General features: G+C 42.8%; 1 protein-coding gene across 1 annotated transcript; it reads right to left on the bottom strand.

Annotated features, from left to right (window-relative positions):
* Nucleotides 1-1,583: 1,583 nt before the first annotated feature.
* On the bottom strand, nucleotides 1,584-7,182 carry LOC143986582 (uncharacterized). Its single transcript, XM_077484986.1, has 2 exons — nucleotides 6,328-7,182; nucleotides 1,584-1,720 (listed from the first exon to the last, which is right to left on the bottom strand). The coding sequence occupies exons 1-2, from the start codon at nucleotides 6,700-6,702 to the stop codon at nucleotides 1,679-1,681; spliced, it is 417 nt and encodes a 138-aa protein (XP_077341112.1). The 5' UTR covers nucleotides 6,703-7,182; the 3' UTR covers nucleotides 1,584-1,678.
* Between the last annotated feature and the right edge of the window lie 11,282 nt (nucleotides 7,183-18,464).

Below are 18,464 nucleotides of genomic sequence, written 5' to 3'. Positions count from 1 at the left end.
CAAGAAAAGGAGAAGACAGCGGCAGCTCACAATGAAGTGTAGATGGGACTCCGTGAGAAACCCTGCCGCCGCACATGACCCCATTCACCCCAATCCCCAGTGTGTGTCATTCTTGGTCTGGCTTTGTCCACCTAATTTCTATTTCATGTGTCCCTGTGCTCCAGGCTGCCATGTTTAGTCTCAGGCTTGTTGGCCAGAGTGCTGGGACACATGAAATAGAAATTAGGACGACGGAGCCGAGAGTGACACACATTGGTGCGCAATTTCACCCCCCCAAATGTTGCCACAGCCCCCTCACGCTAGGCCCCATGCCTGCAGACCCAACGGCCAGGGTTGTCGGGAAGAGGCCCTTGTCCTCATCAACATGGGGTGGGGGGCTGCAGGGCCTGAGGTGCTGTGTATGTACCTGGGCCGGGGGTCCTCCGGGGGGGCTCTGATCCTTGGCTGGGGCTGCGCTGGCTGTTTAGGTCTGTGTGCTGTGTTTTTCTCTGTGCCTGCAAGAACCTCTCCTCTGCGTCTGCTAGCGCCATTCCGCCGCCATTTTCCCTTAGTTTTCTTGCAGAGCATGACTGTCAGCAATGTCCGGCGAACAGTTTCTTGGTGATTTTGTATGCAGAACATCCGATGGCCATTTTCTGGGTGTTTTTGTCTATACAAGAATGGCTGGCTGCCATTTTTTTGTAGCCTCAGCATGGTTTGCCTCCTGTGCTGGCTAGTTCACATCTGAACAGCATGGTTTTTTCACCCTGGGCACCTGTGACTAGACACAGCGATCAGCAGCAGCATGGCGCAGCACTCAGTCAGGGGGTCGAGTCCTGCAGTGGGGCCCCTCAGTCTATGAGCAGCTAGGAGGGTGGGATGTATACCTTGCCCTAAGTCCCCAAGTCCGGCAGGCAAGATGGGTCAGCATGGCATCAGAAGCTGGCGTTTCTCCCCCGGACACCGGGTGATTAGGGGGTTAAACCTTTATTGGGTAAAATACGGCAGATGCCCTGATGCAATAAAAAAAAAAAAAGCTAGCTAAACTGCGTCACCTGTGACACTTCTACTGGGATCACAGGTGACGGGGTAAAAAAGGGATTAAACCTTTATTTGGGGTCCCTAGACCTATCTTAGCCTAAAACGAATTAGCCCAACACTGATTATTGACAGTTGAAGGGGTTAACGGGGGGGGGGGGGTGAATTGTGTGCCTACGTGATCTGGTATCAGTGTAATGTTGTGCAACTCACTTTTCTGATGCTCGCTCCTCTCGGTCTGGAACGAAAAGACCGTCACGAGGAGCTGCCATACAATAATGACGATTCCTCTGCCTGTGCCATTCTGCCACAGTATAACTGCGGCGCATGGTCAGCAAGCGGTCAAAATGTTTATTTCTATATTATCTTGTCAGGAAATGGTTTTCTTTACTTGCTGATGCACACTTGTTTTTGTTTAGTTGTTTATTTTTGTGTAAATATGTTTTATTAACCACTTGAGAAGAAAGAAAAAACCCAAATGGATGGGACTTTAAGGGCAACAGTGTATAATGGTAAATATATATATCTTTTATTCAAAAATTACATATATACATAAATACATTTTACAATTACAACAATATACAGAAATTATAAAAACAAGGATAGTGATACTGGTAGATTCTCATGTAGATCCGGACATACCGATGCGTTTCAAGACCAGTTATATTCCTTCGTCATGGGCACTTTCAGGAAGAGAGTCATACTTTATAACAGATTCAAAAAGACATTGATGAGAAATACAAATAGATAATCTATGCTGACAATTGAAAACTAAAACATGCAGTGCGGCAAATAATGAAACATACAACATAGCATGCGAAAAACATACCCATAGCACACAAAAGAGTGTTAACTGTCAAACCAATGGCGAAACAGAGGACAGGGACCAGAACAGATAGCCAAGAGCTGTATCCCCACTCATCCACACGATTCCTCCAGCAACACAGTGTAATAAGAGGGTTGTGTTCGTTAGATGGAAAGGTCAATGGTCCTATAAAGGCTCCACGCACCCCAGTCTATGAAAAAAGTATTAATATATTTAGACCAGTGGGACTGGTATGTATATTACATATAATATAAACACTACCTTAGGGCAAAAAAAACATTTCCCACCAGATAAGGGGTCTAATGACAGAATGCACGTCCAGCTTTACCGTGTGACGTCGTTGCGCATGGATGTGCGCAACTAACGCAAATGTGCGCATGCCATGAAAATGTAGCATAATTGCACACAATGTATTGCAATAGTGACAGACATGATCTCCCGCAATGGCGCACAGCTGTGTGCATGCCAAGTCACCGGCAATAAACGCCCAGCAGTCGTCCACAAATGTGCGCAACAAGCTGCCATCACTCTTTTTTCATTTTTTTCCCCTTTTTTTCTTTTTGTAAGTACAAAAAAAAATGATACAATATATGATTTCATGTAATGGGTCTCAGATAGACCCAGGAGGAAACTGGGCAAGACGGGGAAGCAAGGCAAGCGCAAGGACCCCCCAATAAAGGGGGGGGTTGGGGATCCATAGCAGGAGTGCCCCGCAGCCAAATGCCCACCAACACAACAAAGCGAGCCGCAAACTGGTTGCAAAAACCAGAGCACCATCCAAAATGGGATGCAGCCACATGGAAAGCAGTCATCTGCAGATCACTGAACAGGCTGCCCGAAAATAGGGAGGCCTGTGTGCGCCGGGCGGGATAGAGAAGGGATGACAGCTGAGGCCCAGAAGTCGGCCAACATCGCCAGAGGTCCACAGGCAACACTAGAAACAATCATAGGCAAGCAAAGATAAACTTAAAAACCCCAACAGGCTGCACAAGGACAATCTAGGGGGATAAAAAAGCATAGCAAGATATTATTATCGTTATGACAAAGAATGACAAGGGTCATTTCACATTGGACAACATTGCATAAGTTACCATATTATTGTAACACCCTGGTGCTTATGAGGATACAGAACTACGGTTGTTATTCTTTTTCACATCCACTGGAAGAGAAGCCCTCCAAAAAGGACCTGAAACTAAATTTTTCATTGAGCCCAGGGGGTGAGGTGACCCCAAGATCCGATATCCACCAAACTTCCTGCTGGAGGAGGACCTTGTTCCAATCCCCACCCCTCGGATGAACCCCATCAAGGATCAGAAATCTGATCCCTGGAAACTTGCCTTGGTGCTTGTCAATGACATGTCTCCCAAGAGGGAGATCAGGATTGGCCGTCTTCATGGAAGTGACATGTCTAGATGCTCTGATGAAATTTCTGCTTAGTCTTGCCAACAAAGACCTGCTGACAAGAACACCACCCCCTCCGTTATTAACCACTTGTGTACTGATCACTTAAACCCTCCTCCTGCCCAGACCAATTTTCAGCTTTCAGTGACCTCACACTTTGAATGACAATTACTTAGTCATGTAATACTGTACCCAAATTCATTTGTTGTCCTTTTTTCGATACAAATAGAGCTTTCTTTTGGTGGAATTTGATCACCTCTGGGTTTTTAATTTTTTGCGCTTTAAATGAAAAAAATATAGAAAATTAAAAAATAAAATAAATAAACTACATTTTCTGTGATAAGATCTTGCAAATCACGGCCCCAAAATAAGGGAGGGGGGTATACATTCAGGAGCAGGCCTATCTATGCAAACTATGCAGCTGCATAAGGCCCCCTGGGACTTAGAGGCTCATCTATACTAGGGCTGAAACGACCCGCTGAGCATGCGATTATCCACGGGGCGAATCATCACTGCTCCGCCCCGTGTAAAAGGATCCTTACACTCATTTTTTTCATTATTACTTTTAACCTCTTCGCGCCCGCCCTATAGCCGAATGACGGCCGTAGAGCAGGAGCTTTCGTCCGGAGGCCGTCCCTGGACGTCCTGATGTTTACTTTCCGCAATGCGCGCCGGCGCCGGCGCGCATCGGGAAAGTTCTGTGTTTGCCGTGTCCCCGGAGACAGGCAAACACAGATCGCTGTAAACCGCCAATCACAGCGGCCGTTTACAGCGCGATCGGCGTGTCGAATGGGAGATGATCTCATATGTAAACATATGAGATCATCTCACAGCGCTGCTCTCCCTCCTCACACAGACAGCGTGTGAGAGGGGAGAGATGAAAGGCTGCAGCGGCCGTAAGTGTGAAAAAAAAATAATACATTTAAAAAAAGTACCATTCGCTCCAGTGCCATCCTCCCCCAGTACCATGCTCCCCCAGTGCCATGCTCCCTCAGTGCCATCCGCCCCAGTGCCACCCGCCCCAGTGCCACCCTGCCCCAGTGCCACCCTGCCCCAGTGCCATCCGCCCCAGTGACATCCACCCCAGTGCCATCCACCCCAGTGCTACCTGCCCCCAGTGCCACCTGTTAGTGCTATCTGTCCCCAGTGCCACCGGTTAGTGCTATCTGTCCCCAGTGCCACCTGTTCTCAGTGTCATTTGTCCCTAGTGTCATCTGTCATCAGTGCCACGTATAAGTGCCATCTGTCATCAGTGCCACGTATCATCAGTGCCACATAGTGCCATCTGTCATCAGTGCCACATATTAGTGCCATCTGTCATCAGTGCCACGTATCAGTGCCATTTGTCATCAGTGCCACCTGTCAGTGTCACGTGCCATCTGTTGTCAGTGTCACGTGTCATCAATGCCACTTATCAGTGGCATCTGTCATCAGTGTCACGCATCATCGGTGCCACGTATTAGTGGCATCTGTCATCAGTGCCACGTATTATTGCCATCTGTCATCAGTGCCATGTATTAGTGCCATCTGTCATCAGTGCCACGTATTAGTGCCATGTGTCATCAGTGCGACGTATAAGTGCCATCTGTCATCAGTGCCACATATTAGTGCCATCTGTCATCAGTGCCACGTGTCATCAGTGCCACGTATAAGTGTCATCATTGCCACGTATCAGTGCCATCTGTCATCAGTGTCACGTGTCATTGTCCTGGTGCTCCAGGGCCTTCAAAAGTGTAATCGGTAGTCAACAAGTTAGATGTGTAATTTTTGCTCCTATAACACGTGACGGTGCTCCCTGCATGTTGGGCCTCTCTATGTGGCCAGGCTGTGAAAAAGTCCCACACATGTGGTCTCGTAATACTCAGGAGGAGTAGCAAAAAATTTTTTGGGGGTGTCATTTGTGGTATACACATGCCATGTGAGAGAAATAACCTATTACAATGACAATTTTGTGGAAAAAAATAAAAAAAATGAAAAATCTTAATTTTGCAAAGAATTGTGGGAAAAAAATGACAACATCAAAAAGCTCACCATGCCTCTTACTAAATACCTTGGAATGTCTACTTTCCAAAAAGGGGTCATTTGGGGGGTATTCGTACTTTTACTTTCCTGGCTTGTTCGGGTCACAAGAAGGGAGATGGTCCACCAGTACATCAGATGTGATCAATTTTGTGCGATTCGCACCACAGCTTGTAGACTCTCTAACTTTCACAAAGACCAAATAATATCCACTAATTTAGGTTATTTTTACCAAAGACATGTAGCAGTATAAATTGTGGCCAAAATTTATGAAGAAAAATTAATAATTTGCATAATTTTGTCACAGAAACAAAGAAATATGTGTTTTTTTTTCAAAATTTTCGGTCTTTTTTCATTTATAGCGCAAAAAATAAAAACCCCAGAGGTGATCAAATACCACCAAAAGAAAGCTCTATTTGTGGGGAAAAAAGGACAAAAAATTAATTTGGGTACAGTGTTGCATGACTGAGTAATTGTCATTCAAAATGTGAGAGCACCGAAAGCTGAAAATTGGTCTGGGCAGGAAGGGTGTTTAAGTGCCCAGTAAGCAAGTGGTTAAATAAATGGAAAAATGGCATATTACGTTTTTTTTTTTTTTTTAATGATTTTATCCGATTAATCGAAAAAATAATGGGCCGATTAATAGATTATGAAAATAATAGTTAGTTGCAGCCCTAATCTATACTATCTATACATAGTACATTAAACTTTGTGTTTGGGAAGTAAGTAGAATGGGCACAAAGAGCCCATGTCCTAATCACTACCCTCACCCCCCCTGGAATAAGTGCTAGAATCAGATTCTGCCATCACCGCTCATCCCCAGTTCTCCAGGAAAGGAACAATTACTAAAGAACGGTAGGCTAACAATGGGCAATTTCATGTTAAATTTAAATTCCCCCCCCCCCCCCCCCCAAATGAGGAAACATGGCTTCCAGCTATTCAGAGGGTTTTATTCTTCCTTCCTCTGCTGTAGTTTGCGAAAGCCTGTACTTTATAGGCATGGGGTTTTCTTCAACCTAGTTAACTATAACTAACTAATCAATATAACATTACAGGATACTTACCACGTTGGCTACTATGAGGGGCTTGGTCTTTTCTTCCCTTGCCATGTCTTCTACTGCTTCCTCCATGACACTCTCTTCTCCCATTTCTTTTTTAAAGTCATCTGGGACTGATGGTGGAGTACTTGTCTCTGTCTTCATAACAGAGACCTCTTCTCCATCTTGTTCCCCTGATGTAGCAGAAGCGATAGACATTTGTCTCTTTTCTTGTCCATGAGCTCTGAGTTCAGCGATTTTCCTTCTACATTCTTCTTGTCTTTTCGTTTCTCTGATGTTAAATTCTCTCAAAAGCTGCTCCTCTTTCTGCCGGCTCATCTCTGCCTCCCTCTTCTCTTTTTCCCCAAGAATAGTTCTGTTCTCTGCCTCTACCTTTGCCATTTCCTGTCGGTATCTCTCATCTTTAATCGCCTCTCCTCCTCTTCTCCATCATGCAGGGCTTTCAGTTTTCGGCCAACTGATTTTTGCCATTGGCTCACTGCTATGATGTGTTGTCGTTTGATTTCTTTTGCCCTCTCAATCTCGGTCTTCTCTGCAAGAGTTCTCTCTCTTGCTTTTATGACGGCCATTTTTTTTGCTCTAAAACTGTGGCCTGCTTGGCTTTCCACAGTTTAAGATGAATTTTTTTGGTCTTTTCTGGCTTGTCCATTTTAACCTATAAATAAAAATAAAGATGGTAAGATAAGTACAAATTTTAAAGTGGAACTCTGTTCAAAATGTTTTCTTTTAGATTTGGATGGAGTGGGGAGAGGATTCAAATGTTTCCAAGGTATCAATGTTTTTTTTTAATGTCCTGACTAGGAATGTTTCTCCTCACTTCCTGTCATCTCAACAGGACAGGAAGTGAGCAGAATCTTCCCAGTTGGGTCACAGGCAGCAAAAACCCAACTGAGGTGCTAACCCTTAAAACTGTTGTGGTTGAAATTCAGCTTTATTAATTATATTAAACTCCTTTAAAAGCATTTTATAATCAGTTCTTCAACACCAGGCACTTTTACCCCTTTCCTGCCTAGGCCAAATTTCAGCTTTCAGCACTTTGGAGGCAGAGATCACCCGTCGCTGGATCAGATATCGCTGGATAGCAAGAATGGATTACCACCGTTGGAATCTTTTAAAAAAAAAAATATTTTTAATAAAGGACTTTTTCAATGGTGTGTGTCTTTTTTAACATTCTTTTACACTTTCTTTGTGAAATGGTAGAGGTACTTTTATACCCCCTTACAATTTTAAACAGGGGGAGGGCGGCATCTGGGGGTCCCCTTGTTAAATGGGGCTTCCAGATTCCGATAAGTCCCCCGCCCGCAGACCCCCACAACCACCGGCCAGGGTTGTGGAGATGAGGCCCTTGTCCTCATCACATGGGGACAAGGTGTTTTGAGGGGTCACAGACCTCCAAAGCATCCTCCCAATGTTGAGGGCATGTGGCCTGGTATCAAAAAATATAAAAAATACATGCTTAAGTATCTCCTGTAAGAAAAAGTGCTACGTGCATATAATACATAAAGCCATATTAGTACAAGAAGTTTTTACTTTTCTTGGGGAGAAATCATTGATGTGACCAGTGAAGGAATGGTTATCCTTAAATGAACCAAAGGCGATAACACAGACTGGGTCTGGTGAGTGGCCAATCTTTCCGGTGGTGGTGAAGCACTTGGTCTTTGTCCCTGGTTGACACTTTGGGTGGAGATAGAAGCATTATCAAGAAAATCTTAAACACTGAAGAGACTGTTTAGATTTATGTATTATATGCACGTAGCACTTTTTCTTACAGGAGATACTTAAGCACTTATAATATTAATGGTATATTGAAGCATATTGTGGTATATACTGTTTGTGTTATACAGTAAGCAACAAACAGTTTTTTCACACATTTTTCACACTATTGAAATTATTTATTGTGGATGTTTTTTTTCACAGGTTTCTCATGTAATTTTTAATATAATCATTGGGGTTGGAGCACTTTAGTTGTTTATGGTCTGAGTAAGATAGGTTGTGTTTGGTGACACCGGTGCGGGAGTTAGGGGTCTGGTCTACAGACACAAACTGCAGTGGTGCCACCACATACATATTTATATACATATATTTTTTTCTTCTTCTTTTTTGGTTTAATCATTTGTAAAAGTGGTGGTTTAGCTGGTAGTGATATTAGTGTATTTTATGGAATTTAGCCTTGGAAGTAAGGCACTATCATAGTAAATAAAGTTAGTGCAACCCTCATCACACGCACATGTGGCCTGGTATGGTTAAGGAGGGGTGGCGCTCTCTCGTCCCTCCCTCTTTTCCTGTGGCCTGCCAGGTTGCGTGCTCAGTTAAAGGGTCTAGTATGGATATTTAGGGGGAACTCCATGCCATTTTTTTTTATTTGACGCGGGGTTCCCCTTAATATCCATACCAGACCAGAAGGGCCTGGTAATTGAATTTGGGAGAACCCCACGCTTTTTTTTTTCTTTTTCTTTTTTTTTAATCAATGACTTTCAATGATTGTTATCTGTATTACGGGAGCCGACAAATCATTGTAGCCACAAGTGATTTTAAATTACTTTTTTTTCCTGCAGAAATGACACTTTGTGCAGTGACAGTTCCAAGCACAGGAAACATGCGCCCCTTCACAGGCATACTATAGACACCCCCAGGTATGAAATTTAAAGGAATATTACACTTTTATTGTTTCACTTTAAGCATTATTAAAATTATACTGCTCCCGAAAAAAATGCAATTTTTAAAACTTTTTTTTGCATTGATACATGTCCCCTGGGGCAGGACCCAGGTCCCCAAACACTTTAGGATAATAACTTGCATATAGGCCTTTAAAGTTAGCACTTTAGATTTCTCCCATAGACTTGTACAGGGTGTTCCGCGGCTTTTCGAATTTGCCGCGAACACCCCAAATTGTTCACTGTCCAAACAGACAATGTTTGAGTCCAATATGACTTCGACTCGAAGCTCATCCCTAATAGTGAGAAGACATGTACACTGGAAGAAGACACATCACAAAGACTACACCTTAAAGTGGACCTTCAGTCATTTTTTTTCAACTTTCCATCTATTAAATCTTCTGCCCTTCTTGTTTTAACTTTGGACAGTAAAGCTTTTTTTTCTGCCCATAAATACCTTATACAGCCCACTTCCTGTTTCTTGTCATTAGCCTAGGCTTATGACATGCACAGCTCTCTCGCTCTCCCAAGAGTGTGCCAGGAAGGGAGGGGGCATGAGACATAAGGTGGCCAATGAGAGCTGCAGAGCTGAAGGTGTGCCTTTGTGTAAATCCAGGAAGTGAACAGGCAGCAGCTTCAGCTGCCCACAGTTAAAACAGATGCAGCCAGACTTAGTGGAAGGAGATTTCTGCAGCATATTTGGCAAGTACAGAATAACAGTATATATAAAATATGCAAAGTGGTTGGAGGGAAACTTCAAAATTGCAAAGATGCATTTATTACAAATTATGTGAGCCGACTGCAGTTCCTCTTTAAAGTGATACTAAAGTGATTTGTTTTCTTATCCTCCTCTTTTCGGGTCCCTCTTTGGTGCTCCTGGCCCCTCCCTCCACGCAAGGCAAGCTGCAGTTCCCTGTGTCCATTCAGACATGGAGCTGCAGCCCAGCCCTCTCTCCTCATTGGCTCACTGACTTTGACAGCAGTGGGAGCCAATGAAGACTGTCACGGACAGACAATGCTCTTGTGCAACATTGCTGGATCTAGATGGGGCTCACATAAAGTATTAGGGGGGCTGAAGCACACAGAAGGTTTTTAATCTTAATGCATTAAGATAAAGAACCTTCTGCCTTTACAACCACTTTAAAGCAGTATTTCTCAACCTGTTTTCAGTCAAGGCACCCTTTAAAATGATGGAAAATCTCAAGGCGCCCTACCAAATTATGGACAGTCTTGAGGCACCCCATCCTAAAATGTAAAAACTATTTGAATAGTTTTACATAATGCAGCAACATCCACACATGTAGGACCCCCAACATTAGAGGTGCAAGTTGGAACTGACTAGTATTCCAAAGTTTCCTTTCTTCCTCAGTTTTTCTCCATCACTCACCTAATGTGAGTCGAAAACTGATGGAGATGGGCAGGGGAGGGTCAAACAAGGATGCTGTGCAGGCGACCGACATCCTTCTTATCAGCTGATGATGCCATTAGTCGTTAGCAAGTCTGCAGCTAGAAGGTCATAACGTTGGACAATGAGAACCTGTGGCTTTGTGTAACTAAAAGCCAGGCTTTATCCATTCTCTGCCTTGTATACATTTTTTGGCCATTCTGCCAAGGCACCCTGCTTGAAAAAGGCTGCTCAAAACTAGTAGCTTTTTTTATCAGAACTGAACACCCTACATCATTACCCCCCTGGTCGCCACTATACTTAACCGCTTCAATTTGCCCCCCTTTCCTCCTTTCCTTCCCAGGCCAATTTTCAGTGCTCTTGCGCTTTCAATAAGAATTGCGCGGTCATGCAACACTGTACCCAAATGAAATGATCCGGGTCTGATATACAGTATTATAGAGATATTTAGGAATAAATTGCTTTTTTTAACCACTAGAGATCCGCGCTATAGCTGAATGACGGCTACAGCGCAGACCTGCTTTCCCGGAACTATGTCTATTGACATTGTCCCGTGCACGAGCGGCCTGTGCTCCCTCTGTGGGGCGTGCTCGGCGCGCTCTGTGATCGGTAAATCTATGAGACTCGCCTGATCACGGATCCGAGCAAGGGGTCGATCCCGAACCCTTACCACGTGATCAGCTGTCAGCCAATGACAGCTGATCATGTGACAAAATAGAGTCGGTAATCGGCTATTTTTCCTCCTCGCGCTGACAGCGTGAGGAGAGAAAAAAAAAGACGATCACCGGCGGCCGTGATCGGGACATACTTATCAGTGCCCACCTGCCCCCTGCCAGTACCAGCTAGTTATTAATAAAAGTGCCACCCATCAGTGCCCATAGTGCCATACATCAGTGCCCACAGTGCCATACATCAGTGCCCACAGTGCCACCTATCAGTGCCCACAATCTGCCTCAACAACAGTGCTGCACCTCAGTGCCACATATCCGTGCCCATCAGTGTTATCTACCAGTGCCCATCAGTGCCGCCCATCAGTGCCCAGCAGTGCCACCTCTCAGAGCCACCTATCAGTGCCACCTATCAGTTCCCATCAGTCCCATCTATCAGTGGTACCTATCAGTGCCCCTTAGTGCCACCCATCCGTGCCACCCATCCGTGCCCATCTTTTCCCATCAGTGCCGCCTTATCTGTGCCCATCAGTACTGCCTTATCTGTGCCTATTGGTGCCACCTTATCTGTGCCTATTGGTGCCACCTTATCTGTGCCTATGGGTGCCACCTTATCTGTGCCTATTAGTGTCACCTTAACTGTGCCTATCAGTGCCCACCAGTGCAGCCTATCAGTGCCCACCAGTGCCGCCTCATCAGCGCATTTCAATGAAGGAGAAAAATGACCTGTTTGCAAAATTTTATAACAAACTATTAAACATGATTTTTTTTGATTTTTTTATTTTGCATCTTTTTTTTTTAGCAAAAAATAAAACTCCCAGCTGTAATTAAATACCACCAAAGGAAAGCTCTATTTGTGGGAAAAAAATTATAAAAAATTTCATTTGGGTACAGTGTTGTATGCCCGCGCAATTGTCATTCAAAGTGCATCAGCGCTGAAAGCTGAAAATTGGTCTGGGACTGAGGGGGGTTTAAGTGCCCAGTAAGCAAGTGGTTAAACTTTACATATTAACTAAATTATACACTACACTTTCTTTTAAGGTTATTAACCGTTTAATCAAAATAAATCGGTCAACTAATCGATTATGAAAATAATTGTTAATTGCAGCCCTAATATATCCTAATGGGTCACTGTGGGCACTGATTGGGCACACTTATTTTTTTTCAGCAGATTTCACTCACAGATCCTCTCTCTCCTCACATGCTGTCTCTATGTGAGGAGAGAGAGTCGGCAATGAGAGATATGATCTCATTAGGGCTGCAACTAATGATTATTTTCATAATCAATTCGTTGGCCGATTATTGTTTCGATTAATAACCTTAAAAAAAAAAAGTGGGTCAAATTGACATTCATTTTCAACCACAGTGACGGGAAAATTTGGAAATAGAAAACTTCTTCGTCAAAGGACTTTTCAGATAGTGTATGTGGTTTTTGTTCAGAAAGTGAAAATTTCAAAAAAATTCTTTCATTCAGCGAATGTACAAAGATTTTGCGTCTGAATATTCTCCCCTGAAAATCGATCTGTGAGGCCAGCATAAGGCTCGATACACACCTATGCAGTTTTTGCTTCTGATCTGTTTGTGCGGTGCTTTTTGCTATGCATTTAGATTTTTGCGCACGTGATTTTAATTTGCGTTTTTTGCATTTGTTTTTTTTTTGGGCAGATTAAAAAACACAAATTGCTGCAAAAACGCATTACATTCTTTTCTGCAGCTTCTCCATTGAAGTATATTGAACCAAAAAAGCACAGTTTTGCGTTAAAAGTCCCTGAATCTTTCCAAATTTCAGCAGCTGAAAAAAGCACAGATATGAACATGTCTCATCGGAAACCATGTAAATGAACTGTAGTGCGTTTCTACAAAAAGTACCAATAAACATATAGATGTGAACCAGGCCTAAGATGTTTAGTAACATAATGGGGTTAAAAAGACTAAAATTAGCCCTTTATACTACAAAAAAAAGCAGATAATCACTACTGGAAGGGGTTCATTTTTTTACTGTAGAACAGTGAAAGTAATATTTACAGTAGTGATTATATTTTTGTACTATAAAGGGCTCATTTTAGGTTTTTTAACCCCATTATGCTACTGCCCGATTAATCAATTATGGAAATAGTAATAGATTAATTTCATAATCGATTAGTTGTCGATTAAGTTGTTTCAGCCCTAGATCTCATATGTTTACATTTGAGATCATCTCTCATTGGAGGCGGCGATCCTGCTGTAAACAGCCGGTGTGATTGGCCATTTACAGCGATCTGTTATTGGCTGTGTCCAGGGGACAAGGCCAACACAGATTTTCCCCGATACGCATGTGCGGGGAGCCAGGAAAGGAGACGACGTCAATAGATGTTGTCCCGGCAATGTAGATATGCGCTGTAGCCGTCATTCGCCTATAGTGCGGATCTCAGGAGGTTAATCGGTTTCTACACAAATATTACTATAAACAGCTGAAGATCATTTTTAAGCTTGAATTTTTTTTAGTAGCTATTCATTAGTTTATACTCTTTAGGTTTACCAGCTGGCTTTATATCTGCAGGAGGATGACTGAATGAGGGGTTCGTCCGTGGTGATCACAAGTTAAATGATAACATTATCATAATTTTAGACTTTGTGGTGGAGATATCTTTTCAGAAATTTATAGTAATGTGGGTGGAATTGTTTTCGATAAACAATTCCATTTGATTTTCCTATAACCAGTTTGTTCCTCCTTGAAGAATCCTTTCAGACCCTTTGGGTTTACTTTCCAACTATCTTCCCCTTTCCCTGGTTTTTCCGATAAGATTATCAGGAAGGGAGCAGAATTTCAGGAAGCTATAACTATGCATGGAGCAGATTTCAGCCTGTTTTTGGCAAGCCAGACAAATCTTGGGCCATAGATAGCCCTGTTGGCATCTCCTACCCAACATTTTTCAACCTGGGAATTGAACGGGCTGGCAGAAAATCTACTGTTTTGGTATTCTGATGGGTGCAGGCTCATACCCAAACCCATAGCTCCATTCCAGACTTGTTCCTTTTTATCCACGTGGATGACCCAGGTGCTGACTACCACAGTCCATCTCCACTCTCAATCAAAACTAAATACAAGCCGACCTCCAAAAAACATAGCTCTTTCTACTTAAAGCAGAATTCAGGGCTGGGTTCACACCACAGCAGGGAGCGGCCCACAGCAGGGGTCCGGAACATCCCTGTTCACCTTCGTTTCAGGTCCGATTTCAGCCCAAATTTTTAGCTGAATTCAAACCCCAAAAGGTACCAGAAGACGACCAGGACCCCTGTGAAATTCACACTGGAGCCACACCAGAGATGTGTGAACCGGCTCCGTTGCGAGCCGGTCACAGTCTCCTGACCTGCGAATTGGATGCAGTGAAACCCACATCCAATTCTCAGTGGTGTGAACCCAGCCTTACTCATAACAACTTAATAAAAAAAATAGAATGTTCTTTAGTAAGGAGTTCCACATTAATATTTATGCTACCACATTAGCGTGTGCTGTAAATTGCCTCTAGTATTGTTCCTGTTCCTTCTTGCTGAAGGCCACCATATTAATGAAGCCCAAAGCCCCCCGCTGTAAATCATAAAGCAGAACAGTTTGAATTAATTGTGTCCTCAAACTGTCAAACCATCAAATGGCTGGTGTCCTAACTGATCACATGTGCAGCACCATGGAAGTTGCAGATCAGATAGAAGCGGCTTCCTTTGTTGTAAAGGGACGGAGCATTTAATTCTGCTATAACCACTTTATGACCAGGTCTATTTTTCAAACTTGTTTCCAAGTTAAAGTAGTGTTCCCCCCCCCCCCAAAAAAAAAATTAAAAATACATGAGTAAAATTCCAAATGCCTTCTTCAGTGCCCGGGCACCTGACGTCACTTCCCTTCGGCGAAGTCAGTCATCCGGGACACGTGACAGGTCCCAGATGACTGCGCGACATATCACAGTATCATACGCAGTGGGTGCCTGGCTGTGAAGCCACAACCAGGTGACCACAGTAAGAATGTCGGTGCCGCTGAGAGGAGTCGGGAACGAGCGGGGCTTCTTTCCCCTGCATCGCTGGACCCTGGGACAGGTAAGTGTCTGATTATTAAAAGTCAGCCGCTGCAGTATTTGTAGCAGCTGACTTTTAATTTTAAATTTTTTTTAAAGGGGCAGCCCACTTTAAAATCATTTTTTTGCTAGAAAATTACTTGGAACCTCCAAACATTATATATAATTTTTTCTAAAACCCTAGAGGAAAAAAATGGCGGTTGTTGCAATACTTTCTGTCATGCCGTATTTGCACAGCGGTCTTACAGGCAATTTTAAAAATAAAAATACACTTTTTTAAATTAAAAAATAAAACAAAGTTAGCTCAATTTTTTTATATTGTGAAAGATGGTGTTATGCTGAGTAAATTGGATACCCAACATGTCACGCTTCAAAATTGCGCCCGCTCGTGGAATGGTAACAATATTTTATCCTAAAAAATCTCCATAGGTGATGTTTAAATAATTCTACAGGTTGCATGTTTTGAGTTAGAGGAGGTCTGGGGCTAGAATTATTGCTTTTGCTCTAACGATCAAAGTGATACCTCACATGTGGGGTTTGAATACTGTTTGCATATGTGGGCGCTACTCATGTCTGCATATGAGCTCGGCGGGATGGGCCGCGTTAAAATTTAATATTTTTTTTCCCATGTTACCTTTTTTTTTTCATTGTTCATTAACCACTAGGGATCTGCCCTATACCTGAAAGACGGCTGTAGCGTGGACGCCAATTGCTGGGAGGACGTCCTCCTGTTTACTTCCATGATGCGCGCTCCCGTGAGTGCCCACAATACATGTCACTGCCACCTGTCCCCAGTGCCACCTATAAGTGCCATCTATAATGGCCATCTGTCATCAGTGCCATCTATAAGTACCACATCTGTCATCAGTGCCACATATTAGTGCCATCTGTCATCACTTCCACCTGTCAGTGTCACGTGCCATCTGTCACCAGTGCCACGTCAGTTTCACGTGTCATTGTCCTGGTGCTCCAGGGCCTTCAAAGGTGTAATAGTTAGTCAACAAGTTAGATGTGTAATTTATGCTCCTAGAATACCTGTGGTATCGCAATATTTAGGAGGAGTAGCAGAATGTATTTTGGGGTGTCATTTGTGGTATACACATGCCATGTGAGAGAAACAACAATTACATTACAATGACAATTTTGTGGGGAAAAAAAATCTGCATTTTGCAAAGAATTGTGGGAAAAAAATTACATCATCAAAAACCTCACCATGCCTCTTATTAAATACCTTGGAATGTCTACTTTCCAAAAGGGGCTCATTTGGGGGGTATTTGTACTGTCCTGGCTTGTTCAGGTTGCAAGAAATTATAGGCCACCAGTACATCAGATGTGATAAATTTTGTATGATTTGCACCGCAGCTTGTGGACTCTCTAACTTTCACAATGACCAAATAATATCCATTAATTTGGGTTATTTTTTACCAAATATATGTAGCAGTATAAATTATGGTCAAAATTTATGAAGAAAAATTAATAATTTGCAAAATTTTAACACAGAAACAAAGAAAAATGCATTTTTTTCATTTATCGCGCAAAAAATAAAAAACCCAAAAGGTGATCAAATACCACCAAAAGAAAGCTCTATTTGTGGGGAAAAAAGGACACAAAATTAATTTGGGTACAGTGTTGCATGACTGAGTAATTGTCATTCAAAGTGTGAGAGTGGTTAAAAAAAAAAATGGTCTCACTTTTATTCCTATTGCAGGTAAACATCCCCTGTAATACAAAAAAAGCATGACCGGACCTCTTAAATATGAGATCTGGGATCAAAAAGACCTCAGATCTCATATTTACACTAAAAAATCGTTTGAAAAAAAGTAAAAAAAAAAAAAAAGTATTTTTAACCACTTAACAACCGGCCCATAGCGGATTAACGGCTACATGGTGGTGGTTTAACTCTGAGAGGCAGTTAATTAACGGCTTCCCAGAATTCTGCTCTTGCGCTTCCCCTGGGGCGCGCACTCGAGAGCATCCGTGACCCCTGAGTCCACAGGACCCGGCGCATCTCGGATCACGGTAAACAGCTGCTCATCGTGGCTGTTTACCACGTGATCGCTCCGTCAAATGACGGAGCGATCACTTGTAAACAAACCAGCGTCATATTATGCTGCTCATATTCGCTGCTCACCGAATTTAACCCCTCAATACCCTGGCAATACTCTGCTGCAATACCCCGCCAATATTCTGCTGCAATATCCCGCCATAAATTGCCATACCCAGCCATATTCGGAGATACCCAGCCATACTCGGTGATACCCTGCAATACCCAGCCACAGATGTCCCCCCTCCCTCGCCACCCTCAGGTGCTTCTACCGACTCGCCAATAAGATCAAAGCCAGAATCTTTTATTTTTTTTATTTCAGGCTTCCCAGCCTAGAGGTGAGATGTGGGGTCTTATTGACCCCATATCTCACTGTAAAGAGGACCTGTCATGCCATATTCCTATTACAAGGGATGTTTACATTCCTTGTAATAGGAATAAAAGTGATCAAAAAATGTATTTTTGGGGGAAAAAAATGTCAAACTAAAATAAATAAAGTAAAATGAACAATAAAAATAAAATAAAAATTAAAGCGCCCCTGTCCCCATGTGCTCGCATGCAGAAGCGAGCGCATACGTAAGTTCCGCCCACATATGAAAACGGTGTTCAAACCACACATGTGAGGTATTGCCGGGAACGTTAGCTAGAGAGCAATAATTATAGCCATAGACCTCCTCTGTAACTCAAAACATGTAACCAGTAAAAAAAATTTAAAGCGTCACCTATGGGGATTTTTAAGTAGCGATGTTTGGCGCCATTCCACAAGCATTTGCAATTTTGAAGAGTGACATGTTAGGTATCTATTTACTCAGCGTAACTTCATCTTTCACATTAGGGTAACTTTACTGGTTTGTTTTTTTTTAAGCACAAAACTGTTTTTTCCCCCCCAAAAAAGCACTTGAAAAATTGCTGTGCAAATACCGTGCGAGATAATAAGTTGCAATGACTACCATTGTATTTTCTAGGGTCTTTACTAAAAAAGCATATATAATGTTTTGGGATTCTTTGTAATTGTCTAGCAAATAAATGATGATTTTTACATGTAGGAGAGAAATGTCAGACTTGGCCTGGGTGCTCCAGAACGCCTGATGGTGCTCCCTGCATGTTGGACCTCTGTATGTGGCCACGCTGTGTAAAAATCTCACACGTGTGGTATCGCCGTACTCAGGTGTAATAGCAGAATGTGTTTTGGGGTGTAATTTGTGGTATGCATATGCTGTGTGTGAAAAATAAACTGATAATATGACAATTTTGTGAAGAAAAAAAAAGTAAAAAAGGAAAAAAAAAAATCTTGATTTTGCAAAGAATTGTGGGAAAAAATGACAA

Source organism: Lithobates pipiens, unplaced genomic scaffold, assembly GCF_037356315.1.
Source record: "Lithobates pipiens isolate NorthernLeopardFrog02 unplaced genomic scaffold, aLitPip1_a1.2 Scaffold_17, whole genome shotgun sequence".
Classification (NCBI taxonomy): domain Eukaryota; kingdom Metazoa; phylum Chordata; class Amphibia; order Anura; family Ranidae; genus Lithobates; species Lithobates pipiens.
The sequence above is the reverse complement of the archived record's forward strand: the minus strand, read 5'-3'. Positions and strand labels throughout refer to the sequence as shown.